This window comes from Somniosus microcephalus, chromosome 9 (assembly GCF_052327205.1).
Source record: "Somniosus microcephalus isolate GS21.2 chromosome 9, FLI_Smic_1.0, whole genome shotgun sequence".
NCBI lineage: Eukaryota > Metazoa > Chordata > Chondrichthyes > Squaliformes > Somniosidae > Somniosus > Somniosus microcephalus.
The window spans coordinates 218,356,413-218,377,040 of NC_140995.1; the positions used below are offsets into that span (position 1 = coordinate 218,356,413).

The 20,628-nt window shown below is 44.2% G+C and overlaps 1 protein-coding gene across 4 annotated transcripts in view; it reads right to left on the reverse strand.

Annotated features, from left to right (window-relative positions):
* Positions 1 to 20,628, reverse strand: part of babam2 (BRISC and BRCA1 A complex member 2) — a 223,271-nt gene that overhangs the window by 199,279 nt on the left and 3,364 nt on the right. For 3 of the 4 annotated variants that reach the window (XM_085997911.1, XM_085997913.1, XM_085997909.1), the window contains exons 2-3: positions 19,168 to 19,355; positions 16,781 to 16,857 (exon numbers count right to left, since the gene is read on the reverse strand). In XM_085997911.1, coding sequence (XP_085854037.1) covers positions 16,781 to 16,857; positions 19,168 to 19,295 — 205 coding nt within the window. In that variant the 5' untranslated portion in view covers positions 19,296 to 19,355. Of the gene's footprint in view, positions 1 to 6,696; positions 6,824 to 16,780; positions 16,858 to 19,167; positions 19,356 to 20,628 lie in introns of those variants that run through there. The other variant, XM_085997912.1, reaches the window with a different exon arrangement.

Sequence of the window (20,628 nt, forward strand, 5' to 3'; positions counted from 1 at the left end):
AATTAATACCAAAATTCCCTTCCCTTCAAAATAAGAAATCTCAAAACTCAACAATCATACTTACTTAGCTTTCCATCAAGCTATTTCTGTCACTTTTAAATCTATTCATGATGCTTATCACCAAGCTCTTCCAATCCAAAGAAATTGGCACTATATCAGTGTTCTGCACAGCGCACACACCTCAGGCCTATCAAATTGGCAACAGTTATATTATTAGCTCAGTATGCACTTTAGATAAAATGGGTTTAAACTTCTGGAGGAGAAGTATGGGAAAAGATAACCTTCATTCTCCTTTTCCCCCCACAACTCCAACCCTCCCCCATTTTCATATGTATTTCCACCCTGCTTCCTCTTTTTTTAAATGTAATTCTCTGGACGTGTGCTCATTCTCAAAGCTGGCATTACTGCCCATCCCTGGTTGCCCTGAGCAGGTGCAGTGGCCCTCCTCCTTACAACTGAATAGGACAGTTCAAAGTCAACCACATTGGTGTGGGACTTCAGTGAACCAGTTAGGTTTTTACCACAGTCTGACAGCTTTATGGTCACTTTTACAGGCAATAGCTTTTTTTAAAAACTGAATTCAAATTCTCAAAAGGCCAGGATAGGATTTGAACACATCATCTCTTGATTATTAGTCCAGTAATTTGATTATTAGTCCAGTAACATAACCACTACTCTACCAGAACCGGTGTAACCCTCCGCCCTTGCCTTTCCCTACCTGATGCCCCTCGCCACTTCTATTTTGCCTTTCTCTACCTACTGCCTATCACGGCTTCTGTTCTAAGCACGATAGTCCCCCCATTCCACATCATATGGTGACCCACACCAAAAGAAAACCTACTGTTGCGATCTTGACCGTGACTGGCAAATCAGTCTCAAGTTCTTTAAAATATTTAGTATGCGTTTGCTAAGAGCTTTCTTGATCTGATTAAAAATCTTACAGCTGTATATACTTTCTATCTACACCATTTGACTTCCTGTTGCCACATTTTTGTCACACTTTGTGTCTCCCTTTCCTTCCCCCTTCTTTCCTCCCCAACATTTGCTCCTTCCCCTACACCTGCTCACCTTCCTCATCCCCTGCATTTCCATTCCTTTCCTGCCTACTCACTTTTCTCTCTTCCCTTTCTCTCCCTTTCCCCCTCCCATCTCCACCTGTGCTCTCTTCTCTCTCACCTTCCCATCCAAACTCCCACAACTGCAATCCCAGTGCGGTCACAGACTAGATCCACTCTACCACCATGGATACCCCAGCATCGTCTTCCCAATGTTCCCACACCCCAGGACCTCTGCACTACATTCCAAGACTTTCCATAGCATTGTCAGACCACAACACACTTCTCCAATTACTTTAAGACTCTGGTAGACCTTTCCTAGTGCCCCAACACCACTACTGCCCCGCCCAGTGTTTCTGCAACCCTATCACCATGCTCAGTTCTGGCAGATCCCTGCCAACAACCCCTCCCCCACTCGCCAATGCTCCCAAACCCACTCCCAAACTCCAGGACCACGATCCCAATACAAACCCACACAGCCTCCTCAAACTCACACACTGTTATGTGTAGTTCCTACAGCCCATTTCCTCCCTATCTGCAACAAGGAACATTTTCCCTGCATCCTTCACTTTAAAAAGAAAGTAAATTAACTATATAGTTAAACTACCTTTTAATAGTAATTATGGCCATGATTTAATTCCCTTTCTGTAGTATAATAATTTGGCTAATTGCTACCAAAAGTAAGAGAACATATTTTAACATATGGGAAATCCTCAACTGCAGCAAAATAAAATGTGCCAAATAAAATACAAGAACAAAATGTAATGTTGCTTGCCAAAAACAACTCATACAACAGTACATGCTGTGTATGCATGCACTCCAGAGCAAGTTGCAGTAGGTACTACACTGCAGAAGCTTTCCAAAGGGTTCACATCTCTTGCCGAGATTAAAAAAGTTACCCATGACATTTTTACCACTTCCCAGTCCACTGGCAGAATCAGAGTAGCCAATGGAAAAATCCATACGAAATCACCGTTGTACACCAACAATTTTATCATATAAAACCACTGCAACTGGCTTACAATTAAATCCGAATACAAAAGCAAAATACTGCGGATGCTGGAAATCTGAAATAAAAACAGAAAATGCTGGAAATACTCAGCGGGTCAGGCAGCATCTGTGGAGAGAGAAACAGAGTTAATGTTTCAGGTTGATGGCCCTTCGTCAGAACTGGAAAAAGTTGGAGATGGAACAGGTTTTTAAGCACGTGTAGGGGCAGGGAAAGGGGGGAGGGGAGTGGATTCCAACTGAAATTCCACCCTTCATGTTTTGGATCCACCCAGGATTACAGATATCTCCGAGATATTCAGCGTTCCTCAAACCACTGCTCTCGCCGTATCCTGAGATCCACGTTGAATGCCATGCGCCACCACATGAACACTCTTGACCTCTCTCTTCAGCAGCACCAACTCACTATCTCAAAGCTGTCCTGGTCCGCAGTTCCATTTCATCCTTCGCTTTAACAAAAAACTTTTTTTTCTTCCTTTCAGGTGTCAAGGATTGTAAGCTTCAACAACTCTTGGACACCAACGCCCCTCCGGAACCTTCTTCCCTTTCACTTTCCTCTGACACCAGACCTTCTTCCAATCTCACCCCCTGCCGTGTTTTCACTATCCCCTCTGACCTTTCCCCCTCAGACCCCAAACGATCAGTCCTCAGCAAAGGCCGGAGCTTCATCCCCATATCAATGAATTTCGAGCTCGACACAATGCTGAGCTCTTTTTCCATAGTCTGCATCTTCATGCCCACTTCTTTGGCCAGGAGTCTTCCCCCCCCCCACACACAGCTGACCCTTTCTCCCGTTTTCAGAATTCTCGTTCTACCTGGACCCCTCCCTCTGGCTTCTTAACCTCTCTAGATCTTTTTATTGCAAACTGCCGGCGTGACATCGGCCGTCTCAATTTCTCTCTTCCCCATACCCTCTCCCCTACCACCCTCTGAACTTGCAGCACTCCGTTCTCTCCGATCCAACCCCAACATTGTTATTAAACCTACTGACAAGGGTGTTGTTGTTGTTTGGCGAACCGATCTATACCTAGCGGAGGCTGAACGCCAACTCTCCAACACCACCTCCTACCTCCCCCTGGACCATGACCCCACTACCCCAACCCCGCTTCTACCTCCTTCTCAAGATCCACAAACAGGACTGCCCTGGTAGACCCGTCGTTTCAGCCTGTTCTTGCCCCACAGAACTTCTCTCTTCCTATCTCGACTTTTTTCTCCCCTTGTCCAGTCTCTTCCTACCTACATCCGCGACTCTTCTGACGCCCTCCGCCACCAACAGTTTCCTGGCCCAACCATCTCCTTTTCACTATGGACGTCCAATCCCTCTACACCTCCATCCCCCACCAGGATGGCCTAAGGGCGCTCCACTTCTTCCTTGAACAGAGGCTCTTCCACCACCACACTCCTTCGCCTGGCTGAACTTATTCTCACATTGAACAACTTCGCCTTTGACTCCACTCACTTCCTCCAAATTAAAGGTGTTGCTATGGGAACCCGCATGGGTCCTAGCTATGCCTGCCTACATTGATGACTGTATTGGTGCCGTTTCCTACTCTCGCCCTGAACTAGAAAATTTCATTCACTTTGCTTCCAATTTCCACCCTTCCCTCACCTTTACATGGTCCATCTCCGACTCTCGCCTTCCCTTCCTTGACTTCTCTGTCTCCATCTCTGGGGATAGGCTATTGACAAACATTCACTATAAGCCCACTGACTCCCACAGCTACCTGGACTACACTTCCTCCCATCCCGCTTCCTGTAAGGACTCTATTCCATTCTCCCAGTTTCTCCGTCTCCGCCGCATCTGCGCTGGCGATGCCACCTTCCATACTAGTGCTTCCAACATGTCTTCCTTTTTCCTCAACCGAGGATTCCCCTCTACTGTGATTGATACGACCCTTGACCGTGTCCGTTCTATTACCCGCACTTCTGCTTTCACCCCTTCCCCTCCCTCCCGGAACCACGATAGGGTTCCCCTTGCCCTCACCTTTCACTCCACCAGCCTCCACATTCAACGGATCATCCTCCACCATTTCCGCCACCTCCAGCGTGATCCCATCACCAAACACATCTTCCCCTCACCTCCCATTTCAACATTCACGTGCAAGCGCAGGAGATGCAACACATGCACTTTTACCTCCTCCCTTCCCACTGTCCAGAGCCCCAAACATCCCTTCCAGGTGAAACAGCGATTTACTTGTACTTCTTGCAATTTAGTATACTGTATTCGCTGCTCACGATGCGGTCTCCTCTACATTGGGGCGACCAAACGCAGATTGGGTGACCGCTTTGCGGAACACCTCTGTTCAGTCCGTAAGGGTGACCCTGAGCTTCCGGTCGCTTGTCATTTTAATTCTCCGCTCAACTCCCACTCTGACCTCGGCCTCTTACACTGTTTCAATGAAGCTCACCATAAGCTCGAGGAACAGCACCTCATCTTTCGATTAGGCACTTTACAGCCTTCTGGACTCAATATCGAGTTCGACCATAACCTTGGCCCCTATATTTTTTTCTCTCTCTCACATGGCAGCTGTCGATCATTCTGCCATTGCCATTTACACTTCAGCTCGAGTCATCTTTTGTTTCTTAACTTGTCCCATTACCATCTCCTTTTGCCTTGCACCATCTCTCCTGCCTTCCATCCTATCAGACCTTCCCTTTTGTTCTTTCCTCTCCTCCTCCTTTTCCCAGCCCCTACACTTGCTTAAAAACCTGTTCCATCTCCAACTTTTTCCAGTTCTGACGAAGGGTCATCGACCTGAAACATGAACTCTGTTTCTCTCTCCACAGATGCTGCCTGACCTGCTGAGTATTTCCAGCATTTTCTGTTCTAATTTTACAATTAAATCCTGTGCTGTAACAAAAATGTATTTGCAACAGAAACAATTCTCAGATGTCATATAGGACCAAATGCATCTCGTCATTTCAAACATTGAAATTAAAGGAACGGAAATGAAGAATTATTGAACTCTGTGAAATTGTCACATGACTTCCAATTAGAAACTAAGTAACCATATTGCAAACAAATGGAAATGGACTTTTGAGCTCCTAAAGATACCACATGAATACTCCTTGTGTATTACCACATGAATACTCCTTGTGTATTACCAATGTCCATCCTGATAGTTTGTTACAGTTCACAATTAAGTCACTTGTCAGAAAAAAAAGCCAACAACTGTACAAAATGGAAGGTTTGTAAAAACACCATTAGCAAAAGAGTAGGTTTTCATTCAGAGCTGCGATTGCAAGTTTTCAGAACACTCTCAACAATTTGCATTGAAATGGTGCCTTTAATGTAGAAAAGTGTTCTAAGGCGCTTCATAGAGGTGTATTCAAAAATATGAACACCAAGACAAAGAAGGAGATATTAGGAAGGGCAACCAAAAGCTTGGTTTTAAGGAGGGTCTTAAAAAGGTGGAGAGGTGGAAGAGTTTAGGAAAGGAATTCCAGGTCCCGGGGCCGAGATGACCAAAGGAGGGGAGTATGCACAAGAGGCCAGAGTTAGAGGAATGGAGAATTCAGGGAGGTGGGTTGTAGGAGTGGAGGTTATAAATAGGGAGGAGCAAGGCAATGAAGGGATTTAAACAGGAGGATGAGAATTTTAATTTGGAGGTGTTGGGGGACCAGGAGTCAATATAGTCTGGAGGTGACAAAGGCAAGGATTTCAGCAGCAGAGGGCGGAGGCCAGGGATGAAGCGGGCTTATGTTGCAGAGGTGGAAGCAACCAGTCTTTGTGACAGAGAGAATATGGGGTTGTAATCTCAACTCGGGGTCGAATAGGACACCGAGCTTGTAAACAGTCTGGTACAGCCTGAGACAGTGGCTGAGAGGAGGATGGCACTATCTTCAGTCTTCCCAATGTTTAACTGGAAAAAATTGTGGCTCATCCAAGATTGAATGTCAGAAAAGCATGCTGACAAACAGAATCAGTGGAGGACTGGAGAGAAGTGATGGAGAGGTAGAGCTTGGTGTCATAAGCAGACATGTGGAAGCTGACCCTATATCTGTAGATGATTGTGCCAAGGGGTAGTGGCAGCATGTAGATGAGGAAGAGGATGGGGCCAATGATGGATCTTTTTGGGGACTCGAGCTAAGGGTTCGGGGCAAGAAGAGTAGCCATTCCTGGAGATGCTCCAGCTATGATCAGATAGATAAGAGTGGAACAGTGAGGGCAGTCCCACTGAGCTAGACAACGGAGGAGAAGTGTTGGAGGAGGATGGTGTGCGGAGGGTCATATGGTCATAATTATTGATAGTGCCATTTGTGACTTTGGTTAGAGTCTTTTTCAGTGCTGTGGTAGGGGTGTAAACCTTATTGGAGAGATTCAAACATGGGGTTGTGGGAAAGATGGGCACACATATATCATTGTATAATTTTATGTAGTGTGTTCTTTACATTCTGCTACAATTTTTATGATTGTTCTGCTCATGAGATATTAAAAATTTCATACAATTTTAACAGAATTTCTGACAACCTTTTTATTAACGAAAGAAAAAAAACACATTGGGGACTGTAATATACATTAAAAGTGTCAAACCAGATAGAATGTAGACTACTGCATAATCAAAATGTTAACTGGTAGGGTATCCTCATTAAATATTGTATACAATAAAAGACCAATAAAGTACACACTTACAATAGCAAAATACTGCGGGTACTGGAAATCTGAAATAACAGAAAATGCTGGAAACACTTAGCAGGTCAGGCAGCATCCGTGGAGAGAGAAGAGCGCCACACCTGGAATGGATCAATTTTCCACAGACCTTTGGGAACAGCATTGTATCCTCACATGAATTGTTATTTAACAATATTTTCTACTCCCTAAAGTGACAGTGTAGTGAATTAAAAAAAAAATCATAGTCACTTAATGTCTGTATTGCAACAGTTTCTGTAATTTACTCTGTTTACACCTGATCTGAAACAATAACCACAGAATGAAAAAATGGCACACGATTCACATTACAAGTGCCTAAACTCAGGAATGAAGAGCACCAAATCAGTATGACTAATGTCACCAAAGTTTTAAACTTGCTTTGAATATAAATTTCTACAACTTTTAAAATATTGAATAGTACATATGAACTTCCAAATTGCTATGCAAAAGACATCTTATACAAAAAAGTGTTCATGTTTTCTATACATTAACTCTGAAATCTACTTGTATCACCATTTCATACACAATATCCTAATGCATAGCTGCCTAGTATCTTTTTTTTTTTTACGGGCCACAATCCCCATTCGTTTCTTGGTTCCAGCAACATCCCAGAGCTGGGGTACTGCAGATATAGGCCCAGAGATATAATGAGCTAAAGTGCACAGGCGAGTGAAAGGTGAATCACGTGCCCTCTATACTACATTACAAGTACCACTATCCTGTTAATCCACCGTTTACTGAGATATGAATGTGATAGTCAAATTTAAAGAAGTCATTGGACCACTGAGTCAGTCAATTAAATGAATGCAAATAAAAACTAGCATACACTACAACAGCTGCTCTTTACCTGAAAGAAGCATCGACAAGGCTCTATGGTTAATGTCCACTTACTCAGCTTCTATTCCTGTATGATTTTTATTTTTATTGAATATATTCCACAACTGCATCAAAGGAGCAATCAACCCAAGTCAAATTTTACTTCAACTATTTACTCTTCATCACACTGGAGGTGAAAATCCTCTCAACAAAATAAAACATGTTTTTCTACATAGTTAACACCCTGCTTATCTATATATATAAAGCGGTTCTTCTGTCTGTCTGTCTGTCATGCCGTCTGTCTGTATTGAATTAACTCGAAAGTTATAGAACGTACCTACATGTGTGTTACGTCGAAAGAAAGCTGACGATTCCAGAACCGTCCTAAGCGTATTTACGTTTCGGCCGGACAAAAATTGCGCCCGCGGTATCCAAAAAACGTTCAACATTCCGCTCATTATCCGCTCATTAGCATCGAGTGACGTCGAGGTCGACCAATCGTACGGCGGCTTCCTGGCGCGTGCGGCCAGGCCCTCCTACGGTCGAGTGACGGGGCGATTGACCAATCCTACGCTTCGGTGACCTGACGGTCCACCAATCGGTGCCTGTGTGGGCGGGCCTTATCATTCTGAACCGAGGTGAGTCGCCGCCATCTTGATTCCAAACTTTTCATTTCTTTTTCCCGCTTTCTGCGTCTTTAAAAAAAAAAGTTCCTTTTAAAACAGAAATTCTTTTAAAAAAAAGTTAATTACTTTCAGAAATTGTTTTTAAAAAAAGTTAATTACTTTCTAAATCTTTCATCTAATCTCATTAATTTTCCTACCTTTCCCCGTTTTTGCAGGTAGGCCTCCAAGTCTGGGCGTCTGTTGCCAGCCATGCTGGACCCTAGGCAATTGTTTTGTGGCAAGCTCCTCCCACCCCTCACCCCCCACCCTTCGGTCTCCCCCATCACGTGATGGTTGACCAATCCTATGGCGTGTGTGGGCGGGGCCTGATGCTTAATAAGACAGAATAAATAAAAGTTACTTCAGTCTTCGCGAGCACTGGAGTGACTGCAACAACTATTGCAACGTAAGTGAAGAGATAGAAAATAAATAATTCAGTTTTTATATCTTCTAACTTTATATCTTCTTTCCTTAAAAAACTTTCGATTTTCAAAAGGCGAAAGTTTTTTTAAGGAAAGAAGATATAAAGTTAGAAGATATACAAAAGCCGAAAGTTTTTAAGGAAACATATAAAGTTAGAAGATATACAAAAGCCGAAAGTTTTTAAGGAAAGAACATATAAAGTTAGAAGATTTCTGATTTTGTACTTTGCAGGTACTTTTTTTTTTAAAGTAAAGAAATTTTGCAGTTTTTATTAAGAAATTTTTTTTCCCCATGCTTCCAACCGACATGAGAAAATGGCCGCCGGCTTCTTCATGCACCTTCAAGGCTGGCCGCAACCGCCCTGAAGGCTGGCAGACAGCTTTTTTATCTTTCTGCCCCCGCCCCCTATCCCCTCTCCTCAGCCCTCCCCCCCCTCAAGGGTTAACCCGGCAACCGGCTCTGGAGATCGGGAGCCGAGGAGGGTTACCCCGGCAACTGGGCCCGGCCATCTTTCATCCTGGCAGCAGTTCAATGCAGCGACACCACCGCGCCATATTTGATCTTGGCAGTACGACACTTTCTTCGTGACACCATCTTTGATCATGGCAGAACTTCAATGTGGGCCTGAACAGCGCCATCTTTAGTCTGGGCTGCCCGGTTTCTTCCTCCTTCCCGCTCTCCTTCCCCCTCCCTCCCTCTCTCTCCCCCCCCGCTCCCTTCACCCCCCTCTCCCTGCCCCCCCTCTTCCCTGCCCCCCTCTCCCCTGCCCCCCTCTCTCCCTTCCCCCACCCTCTCCCTCCCTCCCCCCCCTCTCCCCCTCTCCCTCCCTCCCACTCTCCCCCCTCCCTCCCTCCCACTCTCCCCCCTCCCTCCCTCTTCCCCTCCCTTCTCTTTTCCCCTCCCTTCTCCCCTTCCTTCTCTTTTCCCCCCCTTCTCTTTTCCCCCCCCTTCCCCTTTCCCCCCCCCTCCTCTTCCCCCCAGTCGCTCTCTCTCTCTTCCAACAACAACATGCCCTCGAAAAAGCCTCAGCACCGCGCCGGGCACTCCAGCTAGTTCTTATATAAATAGCACAGTTGAAAACTGTGTTCCCATGATTTCACTGATCACCAAGAAAGAGGTATTCTGTTTTTGGTTATAAAAATTAATTCATCCATTGTGTCAGCTGAAAACTGTGGCAATACATTCTGTGGCTGGACAGCTATGCTCAATCTTTACTTTTTTTTTTGCATTTTATCAATTTTTTTTAAACCCCTCTTTAAATTGAAAATATTGCATCACTCTCTTTGGATGCTCCCTGCTGGTTAATATCAGTCCACAGTTGAGATGATCGATAGTTGATCTACCCTTTGCCAATGGTGCTTTGTTATCAGTTATGCAGTTGCAGGATAGGGTCCAAAATCATTTGCGCTCAAACTGTTCCCATCTGTCTGGGAAACTTGTCTTGATAAAGAAATATCTGGTGAGCTAAGAATGTAATAAGAAATTCCTTGATTCATTTTGGCACTTCACAGTACGATTGAGAACAATAACTCGCTATGAAGAATCACACATGCCAACAAGCATCCACTTTTTACCGCTCTATTGTGCAAGTGAAGGAGAGGGTGTGTCACAACAGTCTCTGTCAGTCAATCACGAAAGTAGAATTGATTATTATTAAAGGAAAGGTCAGCTAACCCATCGTCCAATTGTACTTTACTGTACAATAGCAAAATACTGCAGATGCTGGAAATCTGAAATAACAGAAAATGCTGGAAGCACTCAGCAGGCCAGGCAGCATCCGTGGAGAGAGAAACAGAGTTAACGTTTCAGGTCTGTGACCCTTCATCAGGGGAGGAAGGAATTGAAAGAACAGTTTGTGCTCGGGTAGGAGGCAGGAGTGGTTAAATGTTGCAAATGGGGATGGCAGAATCATCAACAGGCGCCTGAAAAATAGGGGCAGGGGTTATAGTCTGAAATTGTTGAACTCAATGTTGAGTCCAGAAGGCTGTAAAGTGCCTAATCGAAAATGAGGAGCTGTTCCTCGAACTTACGTTGAACTTCATTGGAACAGTGCAAGAGGCCAAGGACGGTGAGGTCTGAGTGGGAGTTGAGCAGAGAATTAAAGTGACAGGCGACCGGAAGCTCGGGGTCACCCTTACAGACTGAACGGAGGTGTTCCGCAAAGCGGTCACCCAATCTGCGTTTGGTCCCCCCAATGTAGAGGAGACCACATCGTGACAGCGAATGCAGTATACCAAATTGCAAGAGGTACAAGTAAATCACTTTCACCTGGAAGGGATGTTTGGGGCTCTGGACAGTGGGAAGGGAGGAGGTAAAAGGGCAGGTGTTGCATCTCCTGCGCTTGCACAGGAAGGTGCTGGCGAAGGGGGAAGGGGTGTTGGGGGTGATTGAGGAGTGGACTCGGGTGTCGCGGAGGGAGCGGTCCCTTCGGAATGTTGAAAGGGGAGGTGAGGGGAAGATGCATTTGGTGGTGGGATCACGTTGGAGGTGGGGGAAATGGCGGAGGATGATCCATTGAATGTGGAGGCTGGTGGGGTGAAAGGTGAGGACAAGGGGAACCCTATCAACGTTCTGGGAGGGAGGGGAAGGGGTGAGGGCAGAAGTGCGGGAAATGGAACGGATACGGTCAAGGGCCATGTCAACCACGGTAGAGGGGAATCCTCGGTTGAGGAAAAAGGAAGACATATCGGAAGCACTGGTATCGAAGGTGGCATCGTCAAAACAGATGCGGCGGAGACGGAGAAACTGGGAAAATGGAATGGAGTCCTTTCAGGAAGCGGGGTGGGAGGAAGTGTAGATGTTTGTCGAGAGCCTATCGCCAGAAATGGAGACAGAGAAGTCAAGGAAGGGAAGGGAAGAGTTGGAGATGGCCCATGTAAAGGTGAGGGAAGGGTGGAAATTGGAAGCAAAGTGAATGAAATTTTCTAGTTCAGGCCAAGTGTAGGAAACGGCACCGATACAGTCATCGATGTACCGGAAAAAGAGGTGAGGGAGGGGACCTGAGTAGGACTGGAATCTATGCCACAAAAAGGCAGGCATAGGTAGGGCCCATGCACGTTCCCATAGCAATACCTTTAATTTGGAGGAAGCGAGTGGAGTCAAAGGAGAGGTTGTTCAATGTGAGAACAAGTTCAGCCAGGCGGAGGAGGATGGGGACTGGTTGGGCCTCTGATCAAGGAAGAAGTGGAGCGCCCTCAGGCCGTCCTGGTGGGGGATGGATGTGTCGAGGGCTTGGACGTCCATAGTGAAGAGGAGATGGTTGGGGCCAGGAACTGGAAACTGTTAAAGTGGCAAAGGGCATCAGTAGAGTCGCGAATGTAGGTGGGAAGAGACTGGACACGGGGAGAAAAAACAGAGCCGAGATAGGAAGAGATAAGTTCCGTGGGGAAAGAACAGGCTGAAATGATGGGTCTACCAGGGTAGCCCTGTTTGTGGATCTTGGGAAGGAGGTAGAAGCGGGCTGTGCGGGGTTAGGGGGCTATGAGGTTAACGGCCATGGAGGGAAGATTTCCAGAGAAGATGAGGTCAGTGACAGTCTTGGAAACAATGGCTTGATGTTCGGTAGTGAGGTCATGGTCCAGGGGGAGGCAAGAGGAGGTGCCGGAGGCGTTCAGCTTCCGCACGGTAGAGGTCGGTTCGCCAAACAACAACAGCACCACCCTTGTCAGCAGGTTTAATGATAATGTTAGGGTTGGATCGGAGAGAACGGAGTGCTGCAAGTTCAGAGGGTGGTAGGTTGGAGTGAGAGAGGGGAGCAGAGAAATTGAGATGGCCGATGTCACGCCGGCAGTTAGCAATGAAAAGATCTAGAAAGGGTAAGGGGCCAGAGGGAGGGGTCCAGGTAGAACGAGAATTCAGAAAGCGGGAGAAAGGGTCAGCTGTGCGGGGTTGGGGGCGGAGACTCCTGGCCAAAGAAGTGGGCACGGAGACGAAGGCGACAGAAAAAGAGCTCAGCATCGTGCCAAGCTCGAAATTCATTGAGGCGGGGGCATAAGGGGATGAATCGCAGGCCTTTGCTGAGGACATATCGTTCGGGGTCAGAGAGGGGAAGGTCAGAAGGGATAGTGAAAACACAGCAGGGAGTGAGATTGGAAGAAGGGATGGGGGTCAGAGGAAAGTGATGGGGAAGAAGGTTCAAGAGTTGATGAAGCTTGCTATCCTTGACATCAGAAAGGAAGAAAAAAAGTTTTTGTTGAAGCGCCGGATGAGTCGAAGGATGAAATGGAACTGTGGACCCGGACAGCTTTGAGATAGAGTGAGTCGGTGCTGCTGAAGTGAGAGGTCGAGAGTGTTCATGTGCCCGTGCATGGCGTTGAGCGTGGGGCATTGAGCGCGGATCTCCGGATGTGGCGAGAGCAGTGGTTCGAGGAACACTGAATATCTTGGAGATATTTGTAATCCTGGGTGGATCCGAAACACGAAGGGTGGAATTTCAGTTGGAATGCACGTGGAATAAGTCGGAATGGAGATCAGTAAGCCCTCTTCTTGTATACACATGGATATTGTAGATAAAGTGCAAAGCCTCAAAGGTCCACAAGAACAGAACTGTAGCTCAAATAAATTCTTCTCTATAAAAGCACATATGCCAAGCATCCGGTTTGTAAAATAGTTACAAAAATGTTGCAGTATTATAGAAGTTCAAAACATTCTGAGCAAGTAAAAATGCCTCATTAAGGTTTTGTGGTCTTCATTTCTCAATATCTGGCATTTATAAAAGCATCAGAATAATTTACCCAATTCCTGAAAAATAATTTTTGTCAAAACTGTTCACCTTCTGTGATCCAAAATTAAATACAATTTAACTTTAATTTCTAATATTAGAAGTCTGGCAGCACAGCATATTGTTGTAGCAAAATATTGCACCATGGATTGGTAGGATTGGTTTAGACTCAATGTCTCGCCAGCAGAAGCTCTCAATACTGGCTAAGCTATCAGAAAGGTGTCGAGCAGAGTTACGAGTTCAATAGCCTAATACCAAGACTGCTACAGGATAGGAGGCAGAGAGTAGTGGTGAACGGATAATCTTCTAACTGGAGAGAAGTATGCAGTAAGCCCCCCAACCACCCCCACACCCATTGATACAAAACTTGGCAACATAGCAAATAGTGAGCAGGATACTAGCAAACATCAGGAGGACATAGACAGACTGGTGGAAATGGGCAGACATACGGCAGATGCAATTTAATGCGGCTAAGTGTGAAGTGATGCATTTTGGGAGGAACAACATTAAGAGGCAATACAATCTAATTGGGTATTGTGTGCAGTTTTGGTCGCCTTACCTGAGGAAGGACGTTCTTGCCATGGAAGGAGTGCAGCGAAGATTCACCAGGCTGATACCTGGGATGGCAGGAATGACGTATGAGGAGAGATTGTGTCGATTGGGCTTATACTCACTGGAGTTTAGAAGATTGAGAGGGGATCTCATCGAAACCTATAAAATTCTGTCAGGCCTGGACAGACTAGATGCAGGAAGGATGTTTATGATGGCCAGGGAGTCCAGAACCAGGGGTCACAGTCAAAGGATAAGGGGTAAGCCATTTAGGACTGAAATGAGGAGGAATTTCTTCACCCAGAGAGTGGTGAACCTGTGGAATTCTCTGCCACAGAGGGCGGTGGAGGCCAGTTCATTAAATATATTCAAGAAAGAGTTGGATATATTTCTTAAGGCTAAAGGGATCAAGGGATATGGGGAGAAGGCAGGGACAGGGTACTGAATTTGGATGATCAGCCATGATCTCATTGAATGGCAGAGCAGGCTCGAAGGGCCGAATGGCCTACTCCTGCTCCTATCTTCTATGTTTCTATGTAGTATTTTGAGAGGGGTGCAAGAGCAGGGGGACCTGGGGTGCATATACACAAATCTTTGAAGGTGGCAGGGCAAATTGATAAGGCGGTTAAGAAAGTGTATGGGATACTTGGCTTTGTAAATAGGGGTATTGCATATAAGAACAAGGAGGTCATGCTAAATCTTTACAAATCACTGGTTAGACCTCAGCTGGAGTGTTGTGTCCAATTCTGGGCATCACACTTTAGGAAGGATGTCAAGGCCTTGGAGAGAGTACAGAGGAGGTTTACCAGGATAATACCAGGGATGAGGGACATCAGTAATGTGGAGATACTGGAGAAGCTGAGGTTGTGCTCCTTCGAGCAGAGGAGGTGACGGGGAAACCGAATCGAGCTGTTCAAAAATTGAGGAATTTTGACAAAGCAAGTCAGGAGAAACGGTTCCCTCTGGCAAGTGGGTCGGTAACCCGAGGTCACAGATTTCAAATAACTGGCAAAAGACTAAAGTGGAAATGAGCAGAAATTCTTTTCACAAGAGGGCTGTTAAGATCGGGATTGCACTACCTGAGAGTGGTGGAAGTAGATTCCATAGGAACTTTCAAAAGTGAATTGGACATGTACTCAAAGTGGACTAATTTGCAAGATTCTGGGGAAAAAGATGGGGTATGGGACTAAATTGGACATCTCTTTCAAAGAGCCAGCACTGCACGATGGATCGAATGGCCTCCTGTGCTGTGATTCTATGATTCTATCTACCTTCACCTCAATACCACTGCTGCCAAAACCCTTATCCACACTTTCATTAACATTTGACTCAACTTCTTCAATATATTTGTTGATAGCTCTCCCAAGCTCTAACTTTCATGAACTTGTCCAAACTCCGCTACCCACATTCTGTCCCACACGCTCTGTCCTTGCCAACTTCCATTGACCCCCCTATCCCTTAATAAATCTAATAATTGTCATTCTCAACTATAATTCCCTTCGTTATCATGGCATCCTACCTCTACAACCTCTTCCAGCTTTATATCCCATCTTGTGTCCTTCAGTTCTCCGACTCTTGCCTCCTGTACATCCACTGTTTTCTCCACTTCATCACTGGCAGAGCCTTCAGCCATCGCGAGCTAACTCTCTGGCACTCACTCCCGAAACCCTCTGCTTTGCCACCTCTCTTCCCATCTTTAAAAGCCTCTTAAAACCCATGTGTTCAATCATACTTTCAATCACTTTTCCCAACTCTTCCATTGCTGCTCAATATCTATTTTTTCCTATGTGAAGCAGAGTCATAATGGCACATCGAGTCTGTGCATCTTGGGACTTTTTTTTTTACATGAATACAAATTGCTCCCAGAAAAGAGAATGAGGAAAATAAAATGAAGGACAATGTCTTTAAGACCTCTCTCACAAATTTCCCTAGTGGTTAGTTATAGAATATTATTGGCACCAGAACAGTTCGTTTGTCTTCCTGCCTTCTTGTCAAGGAAGCATGTATAGCATAGACAGGATTTTTAAAAAGGAATTTAAAACTAAGTCAAACAAAAAGAAAGCCAATAATAGCAAAATATCTTGTCGGTCACACAGCCCATCAACTATATTTTGAACTTAGAAAGAGAAAGAAAGTCCTACTGGTTCCTCCCAACAACCAGGTTAATAAGGCAACAAGGACCACAGATTTCTCCATGACTGCAGCCACCACCCCTGCAGACTGCAGCAGCGGAACTTCCTTGTGTCCCATGTTTTGTCACAAGTCAAACAACACAGAATTTAGCTGGGATGGTAACTTTCACTGAAATCCACAAGTAATCTTGTGGAAAAGTGCTAATTGCCATTGGTGACCAAGTGATTAGTCAGTGAGCATTATTACTGGCATTTGACTTTGACTTGTTGACCCCATGTTATCATTGTAATGATAACATGGGTTCAAATGATGCAAATAAAATACTGGCTGCAATTTTGAGGACTTAGTTCTTCAAAAGAAATGTCAAAATATGTGCCAAAATTCCGTGGAAAGTTACACAGCACAATTACACATCATAAACCAGCCGTTTTAATACTACCAGCACACACTGATGGAAGGAAAAGCAAATCCCCGTCCCCTGGTGCTACAAGAAAAACATGATGTTGCCGGATACATTTCTCAACATTCAGTATCACATGATTCAGAACACTTGGTAAAAGAACGTGTTTGCAAATACACTTCTGATAGTTAGTGTTTAAAAATATAAATTGTAATTGTTGGACAATTAATGAATAGTTCTAATTACACAACGTTTCTACCGTATGTTCTCCAAAGCTTTATACCGAGATTAATTTCTTTTAATCGTGCCACAATTAGATAAATTTCATTAAATAATTTCTGAATATAAAATCATTCTCACATTTTAGCGTCTCTCCAGCGTACGGAATGTGCAGTTTAAACCGGTCACAACAGGGTCCAGGTGTTAGTGATGTGCACCTGAAAGGAGGAAACAAAGACCAATTTCAACAACAAAATAAGGAAAACAATGGCTGGCAACACTCGTACCATAACAGCCATCTGGATAATTCTGGAATTGCAATAGCAAAACAGGAATTTCTCTAGACAAAACGCAAGTCTTTTACTCAGTTAGTATCAGACAACAAAATGGGAAACTGTAAACTTTCAATACAATGCAAAATCATACTGGGGTAGAATAATGTTTCTTTGAATTTGTCATTCACTTCTTCCACATGCAAAAACAGTTGCAATTACATGTTTCAGGAACATCTCATAGCACTTCACATACAATGAATCATTTTGAAAAACGCTGACTTTTAGAACATAAGAACGTAAGAAATAGGAGCAGGAGTAGGCCAATCGGCCCCTCGAGTCTGCTCCACCATTCAATAAGATCATGGCTGATCTGATCCTAACCTCAAATCTTCTATCACTGTGCATCCACCCGAACCCATGTGATCTCCCGGGAGAGGCGAAAAATCAGATAAAGACCCAATGGCCAATTTGGGAGAAAAAAATCTGGGAAATTCCTCTCCGACCCATCTAGGCGATCGAAATTCTTCCAGGAGATCACTCTGTCCCTATATTTTCTACAGTACTTACCTTCTGTAAAGGCGATCTCCACCCCAGCCAGGAACAGGAATAAAACCATCTCCTGAAATCTAACAGAATTAGAACACAGTCGGAGTTCTTATATCGGTAAACACAGCATCCATTTTGCATACAGCAAGATGCCGCCAACAGCAATGAGATCAAGGACCACTTAATTCCCTTTTGTGGTGTTGATTGAGGGAGGAATAGTGGCCAGGATATCGGGAGAACTCCCTGCTCTTCTCGGATTCATTGACCAAAACAGACGGTTTAAAATCCCATCTTAAGGGCTACACCTTCAACAATGCAATACTCCCTCAGGATGCCAAGCTGACGCCAATGCTCAAGCTAAGTTCGAGAGCGGTGCTTGGACCTGCAACCTTCCGAGTCAGAAATGACAGTGCCACCAACTAAGCCAAGCTGACACAGTGAAATGTGGTATTTTCTTACTGACCTGCAACAGATTCATTTATTTAAGGTGGAATTTATAAATTAACAAGAATTGTAACTAGCATCATATTGCAGCTGGTGGCAATGTCAAGTCTGGTTCCATGAACTAAAAAGGAGAGGGAAGAGTACCACTGTGAACTGGGAGAGGAGAGGTAGAAGGTAGCTTGCAGCTGGGAAGGAAGAACGAACAAATAAACAAATGAAAACAATTTAAATTTTGGTGGTGTTTATAGCCACTTGCAAAGTACTGCAGACTTTGACTATATATAGGGCTACTTTATCACCAGCACAAGCCATTTGTTTCAGCGAACGTCAGGTCAGCTTGGACTCTGCAAATGCAAAGATTTTATCATGCGGCAAGATCTGTATTGAAATAAATTCAACAGATGTCACACATGCAAGTGTTGCGTATCTAACAATACGGTGCTATCCTTTGCAAACAGTAATCATTTAAGCAGATTAAAACCTTTTTTCCTTTATATAAAAGGTATCAGTAGCCAATGCTACTATGCAAAGAATGAACAATTGGAAAATAGATACAGACACCATACAGGAATAGAACACACAGTTGCGTAAAAGTTCACTATTTTGCAACTTTATACCTTGAAACTGGAAATAGTCACATGCAAAATATGTAACTGTGGCGTACCGATCACAGAAAGGACACAATCCGCTTTTCGGTCCGTAGACTATAAATCAGGCGTCATGCCTTTAAGAAGGATCACACCTTTAAGAAACTCGATCTGCAACATAGTTAAGCCCAGAGCGGGGGAGGGGCAGTCGAAGCTGTGGACTGATTAAAGACAGTCGGACTTGGTGTAGTCTCTGACGCCATTTTTGTGTTCAACATGTGGTCTCAACAATTAAACCTTTTCTGTTGAACCTCTCCGAGTTCAGTATATTTTGTTAGGAGTACGTAGACTCCTACATAACAGTAATATGGTTGCTGCCTACACTGTACCCATCATTACAACACGCACTTAAAGCTGGGTCAAAACAGTTGAACTTCTCCATTTGGGACTTCAGTACAAATGGGGGACAACTTTGGGCCTGGACTACTTGAACAAAATCTAAACATTACGTACTTGAAATAATTCAATAGATAAAAGCATGTGTGCACGCACATGTACACACACACACACACACACATAACTTAGCTGCAGCAAATTATTGCAGTGGGAGCAGGAATAACATGAACAAACATCACAGAATAAGATGAATTAAACTTATCAATTAGCACTTACTCACCCTGATTTAAGGTCAGTTATTTTGAGATTGTTTGTAGCATCTAAGCCAATTTTTCCATTTCTGACCACATTGGAGATAAAGGGACGAAGTGCAGGGGAAATTCTGTTTAAGGCAACTTCTGGCGACATTTCAACTCAGTTACCTCCACAGTGGCAGTGAAAGACCAACGGACAGGACAGCCTGCAGTGCTAAATATTCAATGAAGAAAAACAGTTAACATTTGGGGCAAACTGAAAACATACAGATGATGAAAAGTTGGTTTGTAAACAAAACAATACACTGTATGTAGATGGATATCTATATTGGAATTAGGATAACTTAAAAATCTTGGGATGTGGGTGTCGCTGGCATTTATTGACCATCCGTAGTTGCCTCTGAGTGGCTTCAGAGGGTATGTTGGTGTTGGACTGGAGTTGCATATAGGTCAGATCAGTTAAGGACAGCAGGTTTCCTTCCCTAAAGGACATTAGTGAACCAGTTGATTTTTTTGAAAAAAAACAACAATCCGACAGCTTCATGGCCACTTTTGCTGATACCAGGTTTTTATTCCCAATTTTTTTTTATTAAACCGAATTCAAATTCTCTAAAACTCATCTTCTCTGGATTACTTCAGATCTGGTCTAGTTAAATAACCACGATACTACCCTCTTCCAATGCCAGACCTTAGAGACTAGAGAGGGCTTCCAAAGTACAAAATTTCAGTGGACCAGTGAACCATTAATCTAACAAAATTTGGTTTATCAAACTGAGAGTCTACCAGCCATTATACATTATGGTATTCATAGAAATGTCTAGTTTTTCCAGTACTGTCGTTAGGGATAGCCATGCCCCGCAATGTACAAAATGCTCGACTTTTCAGAGTACAAACCAAGCCTTACAGACGCCAAGGTCTTGGATCAATAGCTTATAGGAATAGTTTTCCTGAACTGCCATTGATAGGCTAATTGTAAAGATACCAGATTTTAAAAATTATTAAGCTTTCAAAGTGACATTCCTCCAACCTTACAGGAGGGATAATTATTCAAGAGGCACTGAATACCACTGGTTGCAGAATTATTGGGCCGAGCTGTTAACAGGTAAACATACAGAAAAACAGTGGGAGGTATTCAAATAAATACACAGGGATCCCTCCCCAACCGCAGGTTTGCCATATGCGTTTTTCACGTATACGCGGTTTCCACTCTGCGACAACTTTTGTCAACCGTGGCCGTGAAATTCGCGTATCCGCGGTTTTTCATTTAGGAATAAGCTATTTATATGCGTTTTGTGTGTGTTTATTATAGTGAATTTGCCAACCGCAGGGGTTTTCAAAGACATATTGCCCGCAGTTGGGGAGGGATTCCTATATAGCACAATACCAATACCAAGGATCAATGTTGGGACCATTTCTGTTCATCATTTTCATAAAAGATTTGGATAAGGGCATTAATTGAACAATTTACTAGGTTGCAGTGGACACAA